At 42.9% G+C, this 19286-nt stretch overlaps 1 protein-coding gene across 2 annotated transcripts in view; it reads right to left on the bottom strand.

Moving 5' to 3' along the window:
- THEMIS (thymocyte selection associated) overlaps window positions 1–19286 on the bottom strand; it is a 584027-nt gene that overhangs the window by 250222 nt on the left and 314519 nt on the right. For both annotated transcript variants that reach the window (XM_085611851.1, XM_085611850.1), the window contains exon 3: window positions 10876–11337. In XM_085611851.1, the coding sequence (XP_085467977.1) occupies window positions 10876–11337 (462 nt within the window). The remainder of the gene's footprint in view (window positions 1–10875; window positions 11338–19286) is intronic.

The following is a 19286-nucleotide window of genomic DNA, read 5'->3' as shown; positions in this document are numbered from 1 at the left end:
TATATTGACGACGTTCTTTTAATTTGGGAAGGCAACAAAGAAAGCCTCACTGATTTCCATCAATGGCTGAACACCAGGGACGAATGGTTGAAGTTCACTTACACTGCTAGCTCTAACAAACTGGATTTTCTGGATGTAACGATTTTTATTGAAAACAATACAATACAGACAAAAACTTTTTTCAAACCCACGGCTAAAAATAGCCTCCTCTCATACAAAAGTTTCCATCCACGTCCAATGAGAGAGAACCTTCCATATGGCCAGTTCCTCCGTCTAAGACGCAACTGTAGCAACATTCAAAACTACAAGAATCAAGCAAAGGACCTCAGTGACAAACTCCAGAACAGGGATTACCCTACAAGCACCATCAAAAAGTGCCAGGAGAGGGCCAGGAATCAACAAAGAGAGACCCTTCTGGACACAACAGTGAAAGAACCTACTAAAGATCTGGTTACTTGTGTCAGCACCTACAGTACGGTATACAACGACGTAAAAAATATCATCAACAAAAACTGGAAAATTCTCACTTCAGGGTCTCTGAAATGGCCTAAACCCAGGTTTTCAAATAAGAGAACAAGAAACCTAAAAGATATGCTGGTACACACGAGACCACCACTAAAACCAAGATTGGAAGTTCCACCTAGCCTTTGGAATAACACACCAGTAACCGGACACTTCCCATGTGGCTCCTGTTCCGTTTGTCATCTCACAATGGCAACGAAAACTTTACAACTGTTGCCCGATTTAAAATGGACAATCAGAGCTCATACTAACTGTAATACCACCCATGTGATCTATATGATCACCTGTCCTTGCGAATTGCGCTACATTGGTATGACATGTCGAAAAGTCAAACAACGACTCTGCGAGCACAGGAGCAATGTCAAGTGTCAAAAAAGTACTACAAAGATGAGCGGCCATTATTTGGATAAAGGACACACAGTCAATCACCTCCAATGGGTAATTTTGGAGACACTGACCGTCAAGAACTACAATGCAGAAAACATACTGTATGAAAAGGAACAAAGGTGGGTTTACCGCTTAGGAACACATACACACGGATTGAATGACAATATACTGTGGCTGAGCATCAAGAAATAATGGTGTCAACATAACTTTATGAAGAACAAAGTATCATGTCATGGATAAGGGATAATTCCACTCCCACAATATAACTTTATTGAAAATAAGAATCATGCCATGGACAAGGAACCGTCCTAATCCCCCCACAACTTTTTCTTTTTTTCTTTTCCTGTCAGCAGTTTTCTGATAACCACTTTGTTTTAGATATTACTACAGATATTAATGAGAAAACGTCTTTTTTCTTCTCTTTTTTCTCTGTTCTTTATTTCTTGAGAAGAGAGGCGTTAATACACGCGTATTACGACTGACAATGCTCTCCAAGTCCTCTTTCTCTGTACATTATTTTTTTCCACTTAAAACTCAGCCAAGCAGCACCCTTAACAATTCCGGGTGAGAAGAGGCAGAGACAGTACAAGTCGTGTACTCCCGCCGCAAAGGTAATGAAGGTAATGGCACCAGCACACGAGGACGCCGCTAAGGAATTGTAACGTATGACTCCCTAAATACCTTTTCTCTTCTGTTCCCTGTTCACTTTTCAAGAGCGGGAACAACCTCCCTCTTTACTCGATGTAGCCCACGACCTGGGGATACAAGGTACTTTTCCTCTTTTTGCTTGTTTTCCGAGTACGCATTTGATCCCCTGAACACCGGGAATATTTACAATCATTTGCAGTAATTCTTTCTTTCTTTCGCATACAGCCATTAATTTAATTTTCTATCTCCTCGTAAATGCTGTGGAGTTTGTAATTCTTTAACATCACGCGTTATTGTATGTGTGTCACTTCTATAAATTACCAGACAATGATAGTTCCTTCTGTTACTCATATGCATCCATTGTGATTTTAGCCATTGATGTAGTTGTAACGCAGCGGAATATAAACACATTCTAGGTATTACATGTCATTATGTGTAAACGTTTTCCTGCCGCCATAACCACCGGTTACTACGTCATTATCTAATTCGGTGCCACAATGTTTTGCCTAATTGTGTATCTGTCTCACTGAAATAGACTAAATCTTGTAGAATATTTTTGGCAATCTATACAAGAATTAGTAATGATCCGAACGATATTTATGATTACCCGTACATAGTGGGTTCAACATGACAAAATGGATGTTGTGTCAGTTTTCGCTTTTGTTCTTGCTTAAAATATAGAAAAGAGGGTTGATTTTGCCATCATTTAATGCGGAAATGAGTGATATTTGCCGATTTGCCATTCTCCATTAAAGTATTGCCATTTTCCAGTTGCTACAACGATTGATGCCTTGAGATTTGAGCATTGATACAGCATATATATTATTTTAACACAGATTATTATTTCTCCTTCCCCCCCCCCTTTTTTTCCCTTTCTTTAATCAATATAGGTTCAAATTGAACAATTTGTGGAACATTTTTTCCATTTCTTTCACTAGGAGACCTATCAATATTTGGGTCCCCTTCACTTAGTGAGGTCCTGATGAAAGCCCACTTGACCCTTAGGGGCATTAGAGAGGGCTGAAACATGTCGACCTTTTTTATGGACACATTTTTATAGTGCACTAGACCGTAACTAGTCTAACCCGTGCACACAGAGCTTTTTTAACCAACTCGAACCCGGTTTTTATTAAAGGTATAGTCTGGTTTTACGAGTTTTTTAACATTTTCACTTTAAGTCACTTCACCACACACTAACACTTTTCCACGATCACTACTGAAACAACCAGAGGAAAAACCTCCGGGTAGCGGAAGCATTCATTAACCCAATGATGATGCTGTCACGTTGTCAAGCACAGAGCGGACAATCGAAATATACCGCTTTAATCCACCTGCAAAAACGTGATTGAGGGTTTCTTAACAGTACTTCGTACTGATTTTGCATACCCTGGTTCTTTCAGGACCAGTGATCCACTCTCTACCTGATATTTTGACATTTGAGAAAAAGAAGCTGAGTGGGTCACAAGCCCTTCTTTCTCCCTCCAATTTGATTATTATACTAAAGTTAGGATAGTCAGTTCCCTAACAACCCGTTTTCTAGATATTAAAAGCTGCTTTAAATTTGATCCCTATATGGATGATATTGAACCCCCCATACACGTGCACTTTATATACAGTTCAGAATTGGGGCTCTCCCACTGAACGCGATGAAATGTACTTGAAAAATGTGTCCGTAACTTCGCTGTGCCCTTTTTGCGATGCTAGCCCTAAAACACTGGAGCACTTTATATTCTTTTGGCCGTTTTACGCTAATTTGAGGAAAACCTGGATTATTCCGGCCTGTCGGGTGCTGTCTTTCTCACGGCCCATAGATGCCCTAAGTGTTTTTAGATCAGATACAACTAGGTGGCTTGTTTTCACATTATCAAGATACATGCTTTATGCATGGCGGAGAAGGTCTAAAACTGGAACAAGCACATGTCGTAAGAATATGGCTATTATTGGGGAAGTAAGTACCAAGGCCCCACTGATGACATTGTGACTTAACTTGATAGTTTGGTCTTTTCTCCCCTTTTTTTCTTCTCTTATCCAATTTTAATGTTACATGATTTTAAAGTATTTTTTATGCTTCTGTCATATTTTTATATTACCATCACAACAGGGAATATGATATTGATGTCTATTTTTTAAATGCATGCTCCAAGCGCAAATTGAATTATGCATGTAAGGGAGTATGAAGATGTTTTTTTTTATTTTTATTGTTTCTTATGTCTTTAATATGAATTTGTATGTATTATGAGAATATTTTTATGAATGATCATGTTATTGATCATAATAAAGTACTATATATATATATATATATATATATATATATATATATATATATTTTTTTTTTTTATCGTATCACAGTGTCTGCCATACATGGCTGTCTATGAGGGGGTCGCATACAGGGGATACTCGGAACCATTGTTTGCACTTCACGATGCACTTTTTTTCTGTACATTAGTACTAATTTCGCGGCCGGTGGGTAGTGTTCTCAGAGCTGTCGTGGTATGGTTTCTGTTTTGTTTTTATCAAGAGGAGCAGAGGCGAGTCATGTAAAAAAGAAGCCAATGGCTGAAAGATGCTTACACCAAACTCTTTCAATTAAGTATAGAATGCAATATGCTTGCCAGAAATGGTGCACGTTCCACACACATCAAACATATAAAGCGTTCTGTTAGCGGGGCTTAAACGGACACTACTGTTGCCTTTACCACCCTGGCGGGAGCCTAAGCCCAGGGTGCTTCAATTACCATCTTCTGCCTTCGTCAGCATGCCCATTTCTTTCGCCAAGGCCACTACTCACCCTGGTGGGACTCGAAGTCCCAGGGTGCAATGGGACGCCTTCCCGCCGCGTCACCGCTGCCACAGGTGAGGGGGAGGCGTTACTATCGTGCTAAAAAGCGCTGCCTCACCACCCTGCGGCGTGGGCCGCGCGCAGGCCACGTCCGGGCAAAGCCGGGCGGACCCGTCCTTGCCCGTCATTGCCAGGAAGAGGCAGGGCTATATAATAGTTGTCAAGCACCAAGACAAAAGTAGTGTTTTCATAATTTGCCACGTTTGTGGATTCTAAATTGTGGCTGGTTGACTTGGTCCTTGGACTTACTGTCTCTTGACTTGTAAGACTCTGCAATCCTAACCTTACCCCCTAACAGGTCAAATTGATTGTTATTCCACCTATAATTATCACTAAGGATAATTAACCAACAAAATAATTGTGCTAATTGCTATATACTTATTGTCGCCATTAAAATAATTCTGTATTTTGAGCATGGGTAAAAGGAAAACTATGGAGGGAGTGGGGGCGGGAGGCACTGGGAACTGCGGGGTAGGAAAGGGGAAAAAGGCTAAGAAATCACGGAAACATGCCACCAGTAATTGCGTTTTTGACAGAATAGATACGCTCATCAGTGAGTGTGAGAACATACTGGTGGAAGATCAACCAGGGCCTCTTAGCAATACTAGCCAATCCCCCTCTGATCCCAGAAGCCCAGTTCGCTTACCTACTGTCCCTACTATGTTTCAGAAACATGCTCGTAAGGGTTCTGGCCACTTGAGTAATAAAAGTGTGTGTGTGTGTGTGTGTGCAGATATTTATATAGCGCAAATCACCAACCGGTCTCTAAGCGCTTGCTTAGGGAACCCGTCCTGGTATTCCCCTGTGAGATAACCCAGCAGGGCATCCACAAGGTGAAAGCCAGGCATCCCGCCGCGAGGGGCCATTGTGGAGATTAAGCAAGCTATTGCCCAGAGTTGCAGAGTGTGAACCCATGAATCAAGTATGCACTGGAGCGAGAATTATCGAGTCCATGGACAATTTATGGACTCAAGACCCAGCCGAGCCGGGAATTGAACCCTGGTCCCGGGCTGACCTCTGCTTCCAGGTCTGCCTACTCTAACCAGTGAGCCACACTTCTCCACCTGTGCAGCAAGTGACCTTGCTGGGATGAAAGGGAAGGCAGCTCTTGATCAAACACCCTGCAAGGAAGTTAATTCAACAAAGCCCAATATCCAATGCTCTAATAGATTTGCCCCACTTGCAGCTGCTTCTGATCTTATTATCAAACAAGAGACTCTACCAGGTATCCTGCAAGGAGGTAGCATCGTTGAGCGACCTTCTTTCAGCTTACCTGGGCCCAGTGACCCCCTAAGGTCGGATATCATATCTCTGAAACGTATGATTGAGGAGCTTATGCTCCTGGTTAAGTCGATACTTCCCCCGGCTCGGCTTGGACACCATCCCGAGAAACAGGTATCAGCTCAAGTTCAGCAGAGTCGTTCTCTGGCTAGGCCAACTCGCACCGTAAGGGCAGCTATGGGCCAAGAAGTCCCATCATCCTCAGAAACACCCACAAGCCACATCTCACTAGCTCCTAAACCTGAAGGTTCGAGTAATCTCAGGCCCATGACAATAAAGAAACCTCATACCCCACTAGTTGCTTTGACCAAGGGCCACCCTACTCTGGGCGGCTGTCATCAAGTCACGGATATTGCCCAGACTACGTATGTTCCACCTAAACTTACACAATGGAGAGAACCATACACCCTACCGCCATTACAAGGCCCTAACATCTATATGGCGAATGTACCCAAACTTGGCCCGAATAGCGGTATAGAAAATGCAGACTCCTTGACCAACAAAGTCATACATTGGATACGTTACACTAGAGGCGTTCGCTCAGTGATTCGCGAAGATATCACAAGGGCACGTAGACATTCAATCTCTACCCAGCCCTATGATTGTATTGAACTTACTTTCTCCAATGTTGACTTGGCTAAAAATTTCCTAGCTTTAGAATTTCGAACCTGCCCTCCCCCGCCACTTCAACTTTACAGTTTAGGCGAATACATACGATCTTCGAGGCCAGGCTCCAAACCCAGCTAGAGGGTGGCTCGATGCTTGAAGCAGTCGACTGGCTGCATATCGAGCCCACCCACTATAGAGAACAAAGTATCCTGACCCCTAGTTACAAGCATAGCCCACAATAACCTTTCGTTCTTTCTACCAATAAAGGTACACTGGACGAAATGAGGGACGTGCCAGAGCATAAATTCCAGGGCCCACATCAGATCACCTCTTGCATGCCGCAAGACTTCATACCAACTCCTGACTCTTTAGACTTTACTTGTAACCTAATCCTAACCCGCGCCTCTGACGTTGATCTGGTTTTACGACACAGCAGTTAAAAATTCTATCATGGAAAGTGGCAGGGCTAACAAACAAGCTTCTACTACCACACTGGAACAACCTGATAGAGGATCATGATATATGTCTATTTCAGGAGACTTGGAGCCTGGTTCCACTTTATAAATCTGGTTACGCTTGTTACTGTATTCCAGCAACCACAAAAGGGAGCGGGCGTCCGTCAGGTGGATTGATTATTTGGGTGAGCATAGCCCTTGACTGTACAATCACGGTCCAGCCAACCCAAAGCCCAGATATTTTGAGACTCTCTATTAAAGGACCTAGGGGCGGGGGCACTTTGGAGCTGTTCAATGTTTATATCAGAGGCACGAAGGGAGGTCAACTGTCACCTATTGTTACAATCCTAGAACATTCTTTATCCAGTTGCTCGCTCCATGCTAAAACTATAGTTGCAGTTGATTTTGATTGTACCTTCGAGCCTCTGAGTTTAGAGGATATGTTGGAGCTAGAGGATGGGGATTTAAAATAATGGGCGGTTCCCCCGTAAACATTCCACCAATTAGCAAATGGACGTCGCGCGCAATCCAACTAAGTGCTCTGACAATTGAGCATGACCTTAGAGCAGCCAATGCTAGAACCCATTCAGATACCCAGGGGGCTAATACTTTTAATAGAGCAGGTTCCCCTTTGCGCATAGATTACATCCTAGTGGGTGTGAAACTATGGGATAAAATGGTAGACGTGTATGTGGGCAATACAACCAATAGCGATCACAATCCTCTTTGTATGACATTAAAATTCCTTTGGACCCCACCTACTTCTTCTCAGATTATTAGGCCCCCTACTTCCATTATAGACATTACCTCTTCGAACTGAAAAAGATATCTGAAATGGCATAAGGTTTCATCCCAAGAAATAAAGCTAGCCGGCATCAAGGAAGTTGTCATGACAAGTACATTAGCGCTACAGGCTACCCTGCTGGACACTGAATCCTCTTCAGGAGCTTCCTTAGTCCACTCTCGCACCATAGAGCAGCTGAGTACTTTTTTTTCAGCCACTCATAATCACAATAAACCTATGGTCCTCCGAAAAAGACAACATTTGTAGTTTACTAAGAAATGCAGGTTAAATAGACAAGCCCTAGCTGCAGCGATCAGGTCAAAGAATCCCAGTCTGATCAAATCAGCTAGAAGGGAGTATAAGGTTGCCCCTCATCATGCCAAAATTGAGTGGGATGAAGCACACTTGAAAGTTACTAGCTTGGACAAAAATAAGAATCAGTTTTGGTCTTTAGTAAGCAAGGGCAATAGTAGAGATCCCTCCACTCCATCTAACCATATCTCAAGCCAAGAGTGGCGTGACCATTTCACGAAACTATATTCCGCTCCTATTGATGGTTGTCTGGAGGAGTTAAGCGACTCCACAGACATCCCTCTGGTAGGGAACACTAGAGAACCATTTTCTATGGTAGAAATCGAAATGGCAATAACAAAAATAGTCCCGGAAAAGGCTCCTGGACCAGATGGCCTTCCAGGCGACCTCTTTCTGGCTGATCCAAAAAACTGGTCACGTTATATCCAACTCTTGATGAACTCCATAGCTAATGGATGCCCAATCCCAGATTCCTGGAAAGGTGCGATGGTGGTCCCAATATTCAAAAACGGGAATAGGGAAGACCCATCAAACTATAGGCCAATAAGCTTAATAGATGCTATGCAGAAGCTGGTAGGGAGGGTTCTCCTCCAGAGAATACAGGCCTGGGTAGAAGAGGAAGATGTCCTCTCCCAATACCAGGCTGGGTTCAGGTCCAACACAGGCACGATCGACCATGTTTTTAGATTATTACTTATATATTGGAAGGTCGTTGTTATTGGCAAGGGTAGTCTTTACCTTGCCTTTATTGACCCGAAAACTGCCTTTGACCTCATACCCAGGACAAGATTGTGGCAGACGTTAAGGGACCTGGGTATTCCACCCCTAGTCCTTAGTTTTTTAACTCGTCTACATGAAGGAAACTATGCTCAAGTGAGACGGGGGCCCCAAGGGGAAGTCACGGAAAAGATACCAGTTAGCAAAGGAGTCCGCCAGGGCTGTGTATTGGCCCCCACCCTGTTCTCTTTACATGTCAATGGGGTGGTGAGATTTCTCCAGGAGGTCTCGGCCGACGCGCCAATTCCTGGAGGGCGACAAAGTTCCAACCCTTTTGTTTGCCGACGACACTTTGTTGGTGTCAAAAACTCCATCTGGGCTGCAAAAACTGCTAAACAGATACCAACTATTTTGTGACTCAAGGGGTTTAGTTATAAACACCACCAAAACAAAATGTATGGTTTTTAATCCTCACGAGTCTTTTAAATACAATTTAACGTTAAAAGACACCCTATTGGAAAGAGTAAGCATGTTTGATTATCTGGGCATACGGCTTTCCGACAAAATGCATTGGAAGCCCCACTTAGCAAAGATGCTTATGAACCATAAGCGTCTAGTCGGGGCATTAAGTAAAGAACACCGGTCCTCGTATAGTAGGCCGGTTGCACCAGCCCTCACAATTTATGGAGCCAAAGCAGTTAGCACCGCACTGTATGGTGCAGAGCTATGGAGCTTTGACAACACTGAGGACATCTGTAGATCCAAGCATAAGTTTGTGAGGGACCTGGTGATGCTCCCTCGCAACACCCCACTAACACCCTTAATGTTTGATATGGGTATACGGTCGATCAGGGACATTGCCAAGTTGCGCCCATTGCTCTTTTGGGCACGTTTAATGCGCACCCCTGAACTCGTACATTAAGTCGCTGCCCTGACTGAAGTAACAAATCTAGATGTGGGGCACAGGGTCAAGTGGATATCCAATGCTAGAAAGACGTTGACACAGTTGGGACTTTCGGAATCATGGGATACTCAAGTCCCACTTAACAAGACAGAGCCGAAGCGTATTTATTGGAACTGGCTTGAGCAAAACAAAATTAGGGAGATTGACAGTTGAATTCTTCAGTCATAAGCAGTGCAGAGGCTTAGAGCCTTACCTGGACATTATCCAGGTTCCACGCGATAGGCTGCTATACACCCAATTTAGATTTGGCACATTCCCAGTCCATGCAACAACCTCTAAATGGAGCCTGCATGAACATCAAAACGAGGCCTGTCCCTGTTGCAGAGCCCCGTTGGAAAGTGTGTCCCACGTCTTATTTGTATGCCCGGCTTACTCTACCGTCAGGTCCAAATGGATAAAACCAATGTGTAAATCCATGGGCACTCATGAATATAAGGTTGCCCTGCGTATCCTCAAAACTGACTTAAGCACACTTATTATTTGTGGGGTGGCTAAGTTTTTGAGTCGCGCCTGGATTATCAGACACAAAGCTTTGAAGGGCCCACATATGCCGTGTGGCAAGTAAAAACGGCAGTTCCTCCTGCATTGTGCACTCATTACAATATGCTGTAGAGATCATCAATCTTGAACCTTTGGGAGGAATGCACGTGCTTTCCAAATATAGAGTGTCCTGTCTTGTGATACATTTTCCTTACTTACGAGATCTCCTCTACAGTCTGTATATATTCACATTCGACATTTTACTGTTTGGTGGTGTTTTAAAGGTTCTCCTTTCACTGTTTTATACATGTTTGTTTTTATAATTTTTCAAAGGAAAAATATCACCATCTAGGTCTTTAATTCCCTTACTAGTATACCTCTTTTATCCTATAACCTTTTTTAAATGTAGCAACTTGCTAACCTAGTTCAATCATGTTTTAACTCTAACTTTAATTTTGATGCGAACCATTATTGAATTTTAATGTTTTTCTATGTTGTTGCACATTGCTTTTATGATACTAGTGATCGAATAAAGCACTATTTGACTTGACTAATTTCGCAATAATGTACAAAATTTGAATCTGCTGTTGTTTTTTTTTTTTTAATGTGTTGACTATTTGAACATAATTGTCTGCTGTATAAGGTTGTATTACGTGTACCGATATTTCCCTAATGCATTGTTTTATTAGGAAGATTTTAATTAATTATATAATAAATAATTCATATACTAATGCCAAGTGACTCATTATACATCTATCAACTCATAAGGTTAGAAGAATCAATCAACATTTTGGGTGCCAACAAAAAAGGTCTGCTCCTCCCCAACCCCCACCTCTTGGATTTCCAAATACAATTAATAAACTCTGATAGTACTTACATCTCATCACAGCTTGAACTTCATAGACTGGAGAGAGCACAATTGGTCCTTTGAAATTCCCTGGGAAAGGGTTAGTTACATTTTCATATGCACTAACAAGGTTGTGAAGAAAGACTGTCCTTTTTCTACTGCGAGGGATTTTCCTTTCGACGATCTCTTTCAAAGTATAAATCTGATCGTCCTGACATTCGTAAAATTCCCCCCTGTATGACAGGGCTATTGAAAACGAGTGATTTTGGCTGTTCTTTACCACTCCACAGTTCACAGACAGTACGCCATCAACTTCTTCTACTGAGTTGAACATTATCTTCTCGCCAGACATTACAGTGATTTTTCCAAATGTAACATCCTTAGGGCTGTAGAAGCAAGGGTGTCCAAAGCGGGCAGGTCCAAAGGGAACAGTGCTGACGATCTCTTCAACAGAAAGATAAGGGGTAGTGTCTGCTTCGATCTGAAAAAAACCTGGGGAGAGATTCGGAAATTAATCATATTACAGGATTACACACAGGCTATGCTATTCGATTACTCATAAGCGTGTTCCATGCGGAAGTGCACCCATAGGGACTTGTGAAACAATATTATTAATATAGAACATCTTAAAGAAGAATGTTTATGTGGTCTGGCGTGTGTAGAAATCCAACAAAAGAAAAAACAGAGATACATCTAGAAATTGAAAGAGGGTGTCTGCCATGAGGTTGTGAGATTGGGCATAATAGAAGGAATTCTGAGAAGTGGGATTCAAAAAGGAAGTCTTAGAGTTTTTTTACTCATCTTCTGTGACAAAGACAACTGTGGATTGATACACGGTTCCAGGCTTCTGAGGTGACACAGGGATAGAACTGGAAGTTTCCAGGCATATGTACTCTATGTTTTGGAGTAGAAGATACCATGATTTTTGAGGTGTGGCATATAGAACTAGAGAAATGAGGATGAGGCAGACTGAGTCGTTTATTATGGCTTTTAAAGGAGCAAATGTTGTTATGGAGAGTTCAAACTAAGGTATTTTCAGTATTGATGTAAAGCAGGAAGATCGGTGTGAGAGGTTAGGAGCTTAAGCCAACGCGCTTTAATTCGACAGTTTTACAATAGCACACTTTTTTGTGAAGTAAAAGATCGGTCTATATTTAAATCCCTTTGTTTTGGCATGAGGGGAAAGTAGTAAAAAAAGGTTCCTAGCAGAGTAATACTTAATTATTAGACTTGAAACAGGAGAACTACGTTTTTGCAAGATTAAGAGCAAGGAATCTCTTTCAACTCAGTTAAAACAAACGTTAGCCTATAAATCCCGTGGCTGGACACGACCTCTGTGGTCGCCTGCAGGGCAGTGAACATTCTATTTAAGTTCTATTCTTTGACTTCCAATGACTTCTCATCTAAATAAAAGGGAAAGGCAGTAAAAATGGGCCCCTAGACCTTCAAAAGCCTAAGGAAGAGGGTGAACTGGGAGCACTCAATTTGCAATGCTTTTTAGGCCTCGGCTAGCGTAGCAGCGCATGCGCTGCTCGCTTTGCGAGGCATGCAGTATACACTATAGTGGGGAAGCTTCGAGGAAGCTCCACCCACTCTCCGCCCATGTTTTCTATTGGCTTATTTCCTAAATAAAGCGTTCTGATAGGTTTTAGGATAGTTAGTCCCGCCTCATGACGACGATGTCGTCATTTGTATCCTGCCACGGCTACCGGCCCCTTTACTCGGGCACTATTTTGTTCCCCTACCTCCCCTCCCTCCGTCCATCCTTCTCGGCCCCTCCCATCCGCACTCCCATTCTTCCCTTTCGTCTGCAGTCTGCTCCGTCAGGCTCTCTGTACCGAGGATCCCTTTTCCCGTCAGTCCTTCTCGGCCCCTCCCACCCGCACTCCCATTCTGCCCTTTCATCCACCGCAGTCCGCTCTGTCAGGCTCCCGTACTGAGGCTCCGTTTCAAAATATTTAACAAAGGCTGACAAAGAATAATAGTGTGTGGCCCACTGAAGTACATTCCTTTTGCAGCCGTTTGTTGGAAGACAAACGGCAGAAGGTCATTGCTCTTTAATTTATTTCAGTTGGCTTGAACAGATTGACGAATCTGCGGTATTTGGAGCCGTGTTATATCGTAAGTGGCTAACGGGCCATTTTTTCCAGGAAACGGGCAAAGGACAGACTTTTATTTTGTTACAGGACTTCAACCAGCAAGCGTTCATCGTAAATGAGTACCACTGAGTCGGGAACAATAAACACCCATTAATCACACGTAGGGGTGATCCCAAACTTTACAAACACATTTCGCGCTGTGGTCAGAGCTGGCTTGTAGACATGGGAAACTTTTGTCCTGTTAAAATAACTGCCAGTGCTTAATGGTTACTGGAACAAAACAATATCCAATGAAATGCTTGCTCTGATGAACAATGTGAGCTCGTAGGCTCAAGGGACAACTTAACCGGAATGTTCATTGCAGTGAATGTTTATGGAGGATGTACAAAATGATGTTGTGGTGCATGCGCAGTATGACAGACGTGTTTTTCTGAAAGTGCGGCTTTCCCTTAGATATGTATGTTAAAACATTAGCTGACATTTAATAATAATTAAATCATGTTTAAATAGACAATAATACCACCGTCTAGGACTCCTTCATAAGTCTAATTAGCAATAAATTAGAATCATGGTCTAGTAAGCATTCTGTTCCATTTCAACAACAGAAGAAACGTTCAAAGGACTATTTCGGAACGAGAAAAATTGCTCCGGAGCTTGGCCAGAACAAAATATTGTTTTTTCCAATGACCGCTTTCCTCATTGAATGGACAGGCCCAATAAAATTGCTATATTACTTTCGCTTTCACTGTGGGCATGCCACGCACTGGAGCTACACCTCGGGACGTCGTATTTGCATACGGTGCAGAGGCCTTGGCAGTGAGAGAATGCGCTGCATATCGCAGGCTGTTCATATTAGTAGAATGAAAGGGTTATAGGACGCTGCATGCTTCTTGTCTCCGCTTGCTCTTGCCAAGGGGAGGGCATTCCATCTCCTTCAGTTCAGTGAATGTGACATGTTCGGAAGTGAAAGCAGACACCTGATTTTTTAACCTTCGCTGCAGGCTTTGCTTTTGGATTCTTTCCAGTCGCCATTTTCTAAAACCGCAATTCTGAAGTATGTTCGTCTTCAGATAATTTATGAGGTCTGGAAGATGTTCGAGAGTAGCTATCCACCGCCACCCTTTGTTGCTTATCCCACACTAATTTTCATTAAAAAAACGTTTTTACACTTTGGTTTCATTTAAGTTACAAATTGGGTCCGTAATTTAAAAGAAAAAAAATCATGCGCAGCAACTGCACTTCATCTTTAAACATGTTCTGCTAAAGCGTGGGTGCCGCGTTTGCTGGGGAAGAAATTGATTTTTTTTCTATTTGAAAGAAAAAATTATTATTGTGTTTTGCAAAATTTCAAGAATAATTTCCATTCCATTCCATTCCATTTCGCCTTTGGGACCTTTTAAGTGTTTAACCATGCAACAGTTGATGTTGTTGCACCAAGGATATTGTGCTGCATAACTAAATACTTATAAGGTCCCAAAAGCGAGACCTATTGGCTATGCCAATGCTTGTTTCTATTGTAACTGCCTATTCTTGTGCTGCTCTGAATGTGTCCGCACTCGGAGATGCCTTGACACTTTCAGGCCTGCACTGCCCTCTTTATACGTCGCCCCTCTGACCCATCTCCCCCAAACACACACACAGAAGGGGTAGCCGCTGAGGCGGGCCGGGCCCTTCTTTCATCCAGGCGGCGCAATGTACATAGCAGGGCCATAGAAGAGCACTATGAAGCACCCGGTGGTGGCGCCGGCTGCTGCACCCACAGGGTGCTACGCCTGCAACATCTTCCGCGACGACGAGAAAGCGCGATACCAAAAGCGTGGCCGACACCTCATCCCCATTATCGCCGCCGCTCGCGGCAAATCCAATTGAAATTGCCGACCACTAGTGCATTCAGTTACTGACCGTCACCCAGCTATGCAGCAGCTCGGGGCTACCACGACAGACTCCTGTCACACTGAACAGCCACCAACCGATACTGGACCAAGGAGGCAGGTGGCAAACCGAAATGATTGTCGCCTGTGGGGGGTCAGTGGCTCTCTGTCTGAGGAGACTGGCTGCTTCCTTGAATGCAGTCTGGTAGCTGAAAGGAAACTAAACGGACATGGTAAGTGCACACCTTATTAGTAAAATGTTTGAAGGCTGCAATAAAAAAGAGCAGATTTCGGTAACAGAACTGGAGCTGATTTTGTGTACTGCTCTCTACTGGGGAAGGGGGGCGGGGTGTGGTGGTGCTGGGCCTCTGCTTGTGTGTGAGGGTCCTGGCGGGGCCTACCTGTGCAGCCTCCCATGGACAGTACTTCGTGCCTTCTCACATGCTCTCGCCGCATCCATGGAGTGTCCCACTGAGCACGGAGCAAGCCGCACCTCCTGGGGCCATGCAGGCTCCACTGCCCCCTTGCATCTCGAGTGTGCCCCACATGTGGATGTAAGAGCCTTGCTCCTCCACTGGGCGCACACCGGAACCCTATGGTTGTCCAGAATTTCTCCACGGACAATCCTGACCCCCAATTACAAAGGCCGCCCCTACTGGCCACACGGCAGAAAGATCTCAAATCATACCATGTCCACTACCCTTTAATACATCTGTTAAAATTGTGCGAGTTTGTTATCGCTAGCCACTTCTCTTTTTCTCATTTGACACTTCACATTTGACCTGTTTCTATCTGGTGGACCGTCCACCCTGTTGTTGCATCCCTGTCAGCCCACCTTCATCACAATTACAACTCTATTGCGTTTTTGTTAATGACAGCCTGCTTGGGCTCTCTTTCCACGTTGAGTGTCAGTTTGGAGGACAAACCACGGCAGGATAACATTAGCAAACATGCAGCCAAGTGACAATTATAATGTAACACTCAGCATCCGCAATTCATTTTTGCAGCATTTGTTTATTTATGTAATGAACTGCAAACAGCAGAATCAACATACAACAATGGGTAAAAACAGTGTGAATAGACTGAAGATGAGTTCTGTATCGCTTAACAAGTATGTTGTTAACATCTGCAGAGATGATCCTAGCGATAAGTATACCCAAATGGAATATATAGTCCAAAATGCCAAAGTCCTGTCCTCTGCCCAAGATGCTTATGATGATGAGATATAAGGAAACACAGAGAAGAGCATCTCTCATTCCTCCTAAAATGTAAGCTTGTCTCGTTAGCCGATACATGCACTCTCTCCCTCTTTTGGAGCTTCTGTTTGGTTGGGACCCCAGTGTGTAGTCGCATCTGCCCCGTTCGTATTTCTGAGTCTTGTCTTCTAACACCAAGCAGTTTTTTTTGTAGACCTGATGTTATGCATCCTGTGCCATCTCGCACTGACCCAATTGCTACTCTTCGAAGTCTTGCCCAACAGTGACCCCCTTGCACATCCCTCATATACCACCGCAACTGTGCTATATGTCCACTTTTACCGTTGTTCTCTGTCTTGCCTCAGCAACATTAGCGCCCCAGACGACTCTGCTTCACTTTAGTGGCCTCTGAAAATTGGTCCCCGGGTTCAAAACTTCTCTTCCTTTGACAACTGCTTGGAAAGGACACAGCCACGTTCTAAATTATTTCATAACCATAAAAATCCATTAGTGAAGTAGATACCCCATTACAATCCAAAAGATAACAGGTATACCAAAAATTAAGTTAAATGAATTAACCAATAATGAAAATATCAGCAACCTGAAACCTATTGCATTTGGATAAATACTCATATAATGGGGATAATGTGTATAACTGGGACACTTGTTAATAAAAGGGAGCACTTGACAAAGCCAATAGCCTGGCTTGGTGGCGCCAACACATGCTTTCACAAATGCTGATTTTTGCAAGTGGTACGAAAGGGGGCTTGACCGATCACGTCACTTTATCAATGTGCATGCTAACTATTACATTACACAATACATGTTGGCATGTATACAGGGCTTTAAGTGGGCTGGGTCTTGCTGGTGATGACGTTTTAGCAAGCATTTGCAATGCGATAGGTCTCGCATTTACGCGAGTTTAAACTATTGGTATTGTAATTGACAATGCCTTTAATTTATGTTTTAAAAAACAAAAATAATACCTAGTGAGTCACACAGTTTGGTGCTTACTTTCCCTCCATGTTAAACAACAGTAGATGTTTCAGCACCCAGGCTAATGTCCTGCGTAGCTAAATACATATAAGGTCCCAAAGACGAGGACGATTGCATTGCAAAGGCTTGTTTGTGCAGGTGGGTGCAATTGGGACTCACTGGTACTCAGTTTTGAGGACCATAACTTATTTTTCACCATCAGATTTTGATCGAGAGAAAGGCAGAAAAGGGAAAAAAGGAGGAAAAAGGTGATGGAAAACAGTGGCGAAGGAAGACAGCAGGGATGGAAAAAAACTTTGCCAATGTGAGATAAAGAGGAAGAAAGTGTATGGTGATGAATGAAAGAGGTTTGGGGTGGAATCCCCCTATTCAGCATTACTATTCAGCAACCCCAACATTTTGCATCTCTGGCAGCGGGCTGCTGAAAAAGCCTGGTATTATTATTTTACAAAATAAACACTATCAGTTTGGATACATTTATATTTTCCTAGGAGAAACTATGAACATCAGCCCTGGAGCTTCATGCCACAACTATCCTATAAATAATTGTTCAAAAGTAATATGTTATGGTTGACCATATTGAAGACTGCAACTGAATATCAGTAGTCATAACCTACTATCACAAATGTGCATATGTCTTGATCTATCCACTCCGGCACGACACCTACACATTTGTTTTTAGCAGTCAGCTGGTCGAGGAAGAAGACATTTTCTGAAGTCTTCTGAAGTCTATCTGACTCTTTAGCTGAGTAGATTCTGTAGTGTTGTGTGATCACGTGCAGCAGGTCCTTTGTGGACCTGGACAGACTCTTTACAAAGTTATGTAATCAGTTGGGAGGTATTGGGGTGTGACTGGGTCTAGTCAATATAGTATATGAGGTAGTTCATTCAGTCAACGGTTGCATGCCGAAGAATAAAGACGTGTATTATGGAGCTCCGTGTGTGGCGTGGTCATTTGCATGTTCCAGAGCTGGAGTGGATGCAACAGCTCCTATTGTTTTATGAGTGTGCCTGGAATGGCATTTTCCTTCCTTACTGTTCTGATGAAGATGCTGTTTCTGGAGGAGAAGGGCATTAGTCTTAATCTTAGAACTAAATATAAGAATACTTCTTCACTAAAGCATTTCTGATGCTTTGGATGCATGCCTGTCAAGTATCACACATCTCATGTTAGACTAACAGAACTGCAGCATTCGAGTTAAGTCACAAAATCAGTCAACTGAGCAGAGTTAACATTGTTCTCTTCTTTAAAACTACCATCCTCTGGTCACTTTTGTGTGCCCACGCCCTCTGACTATGCATGGCAATTAAGAATCACAATTGATGTTGGGCCAGAAAAAGCCAGTCCTGAGTACCACGATTGCTTAGTAGAAGGTTATTGTCCTTTCTCCTCTGGTACTGATTGTGGGAATACTAGTATAACCGCTTCATATTCTGCTGGGACGCACATAGTCTCAAGCTTTCTGGTGTGTGCAGAAAGCGTGCTGAGCTGTGGTGCTGGGCAGATTTCTGTGATGCTTTTAGATCTGGATGCAGGATTTGAGAATAAGACCAGCTGTCACCACTGACTAGAATGAAGCAGCAGGTTATAAGGAGAGCACCTAGCTCGGACTGACACTTGATAGTCACAAACATGGCCTTGTCACGGGGAATGAATGTCAGGACCAATTGCTAGCTGTGTCTTCCATGGGATCTATGCAACAGAAAAGGTGGTCACCTGTGGGAATAGATAGAAGCCTAACTATATTAGTGAGCTAATTAATTGGTAACTGGTCTAGTCGAGACTCACAAAATATTAATTTACTTTCCATTTAACACAGTGAGTCCCCAAGCTCCTCGGCATGGTTACATAAAATAGTGTATATATATATATATATATATATATATATACATATATATATATATATATATATATATATATATACATATCTATATATATATATATATATATATATATATATAAAGTTATAGTTAGCTGGACATTTCACTCATACAAAACCCGTGAAATTCCCCCGTTATAGTTAGTTCAGCTAACTATAACTCACGACCCCGCAATGCACTGCTGATGACGTCACATATTACATCACTCATTACATGGTCAGTGACATCACTGATGACATCTCAAATGACATCACTGATGACATCTCAAATGACATCACTGATGACATCATCCATGTGATAAATTGATGCATCTTCTCACACCCTAATATAACCTTTGATACACCCACTCAAAATTACAGATGGCCATTCTCAAAACCATAGATACTCCAATACCAATA

The sequence above is a fragment of the Triturus cristatus genome, chromosome 6 (assembly GCF_964204655.1).
Source record: "Triturus cristatus chromosome 6, aTriCri1.1, whole genome shotgun sequence".
NCBI classification, from domain to species: Eukaryota; Metazoa; Chordata; class Amphibia; order Caudata; family Salamandridae; genus Triturus; species Triturus cristatus.
The sequence above is the reverse complement of the archived record's forward strand: the minus strand, read 5'-3'. Positions and strand labels throughout refer to the sequence as shown.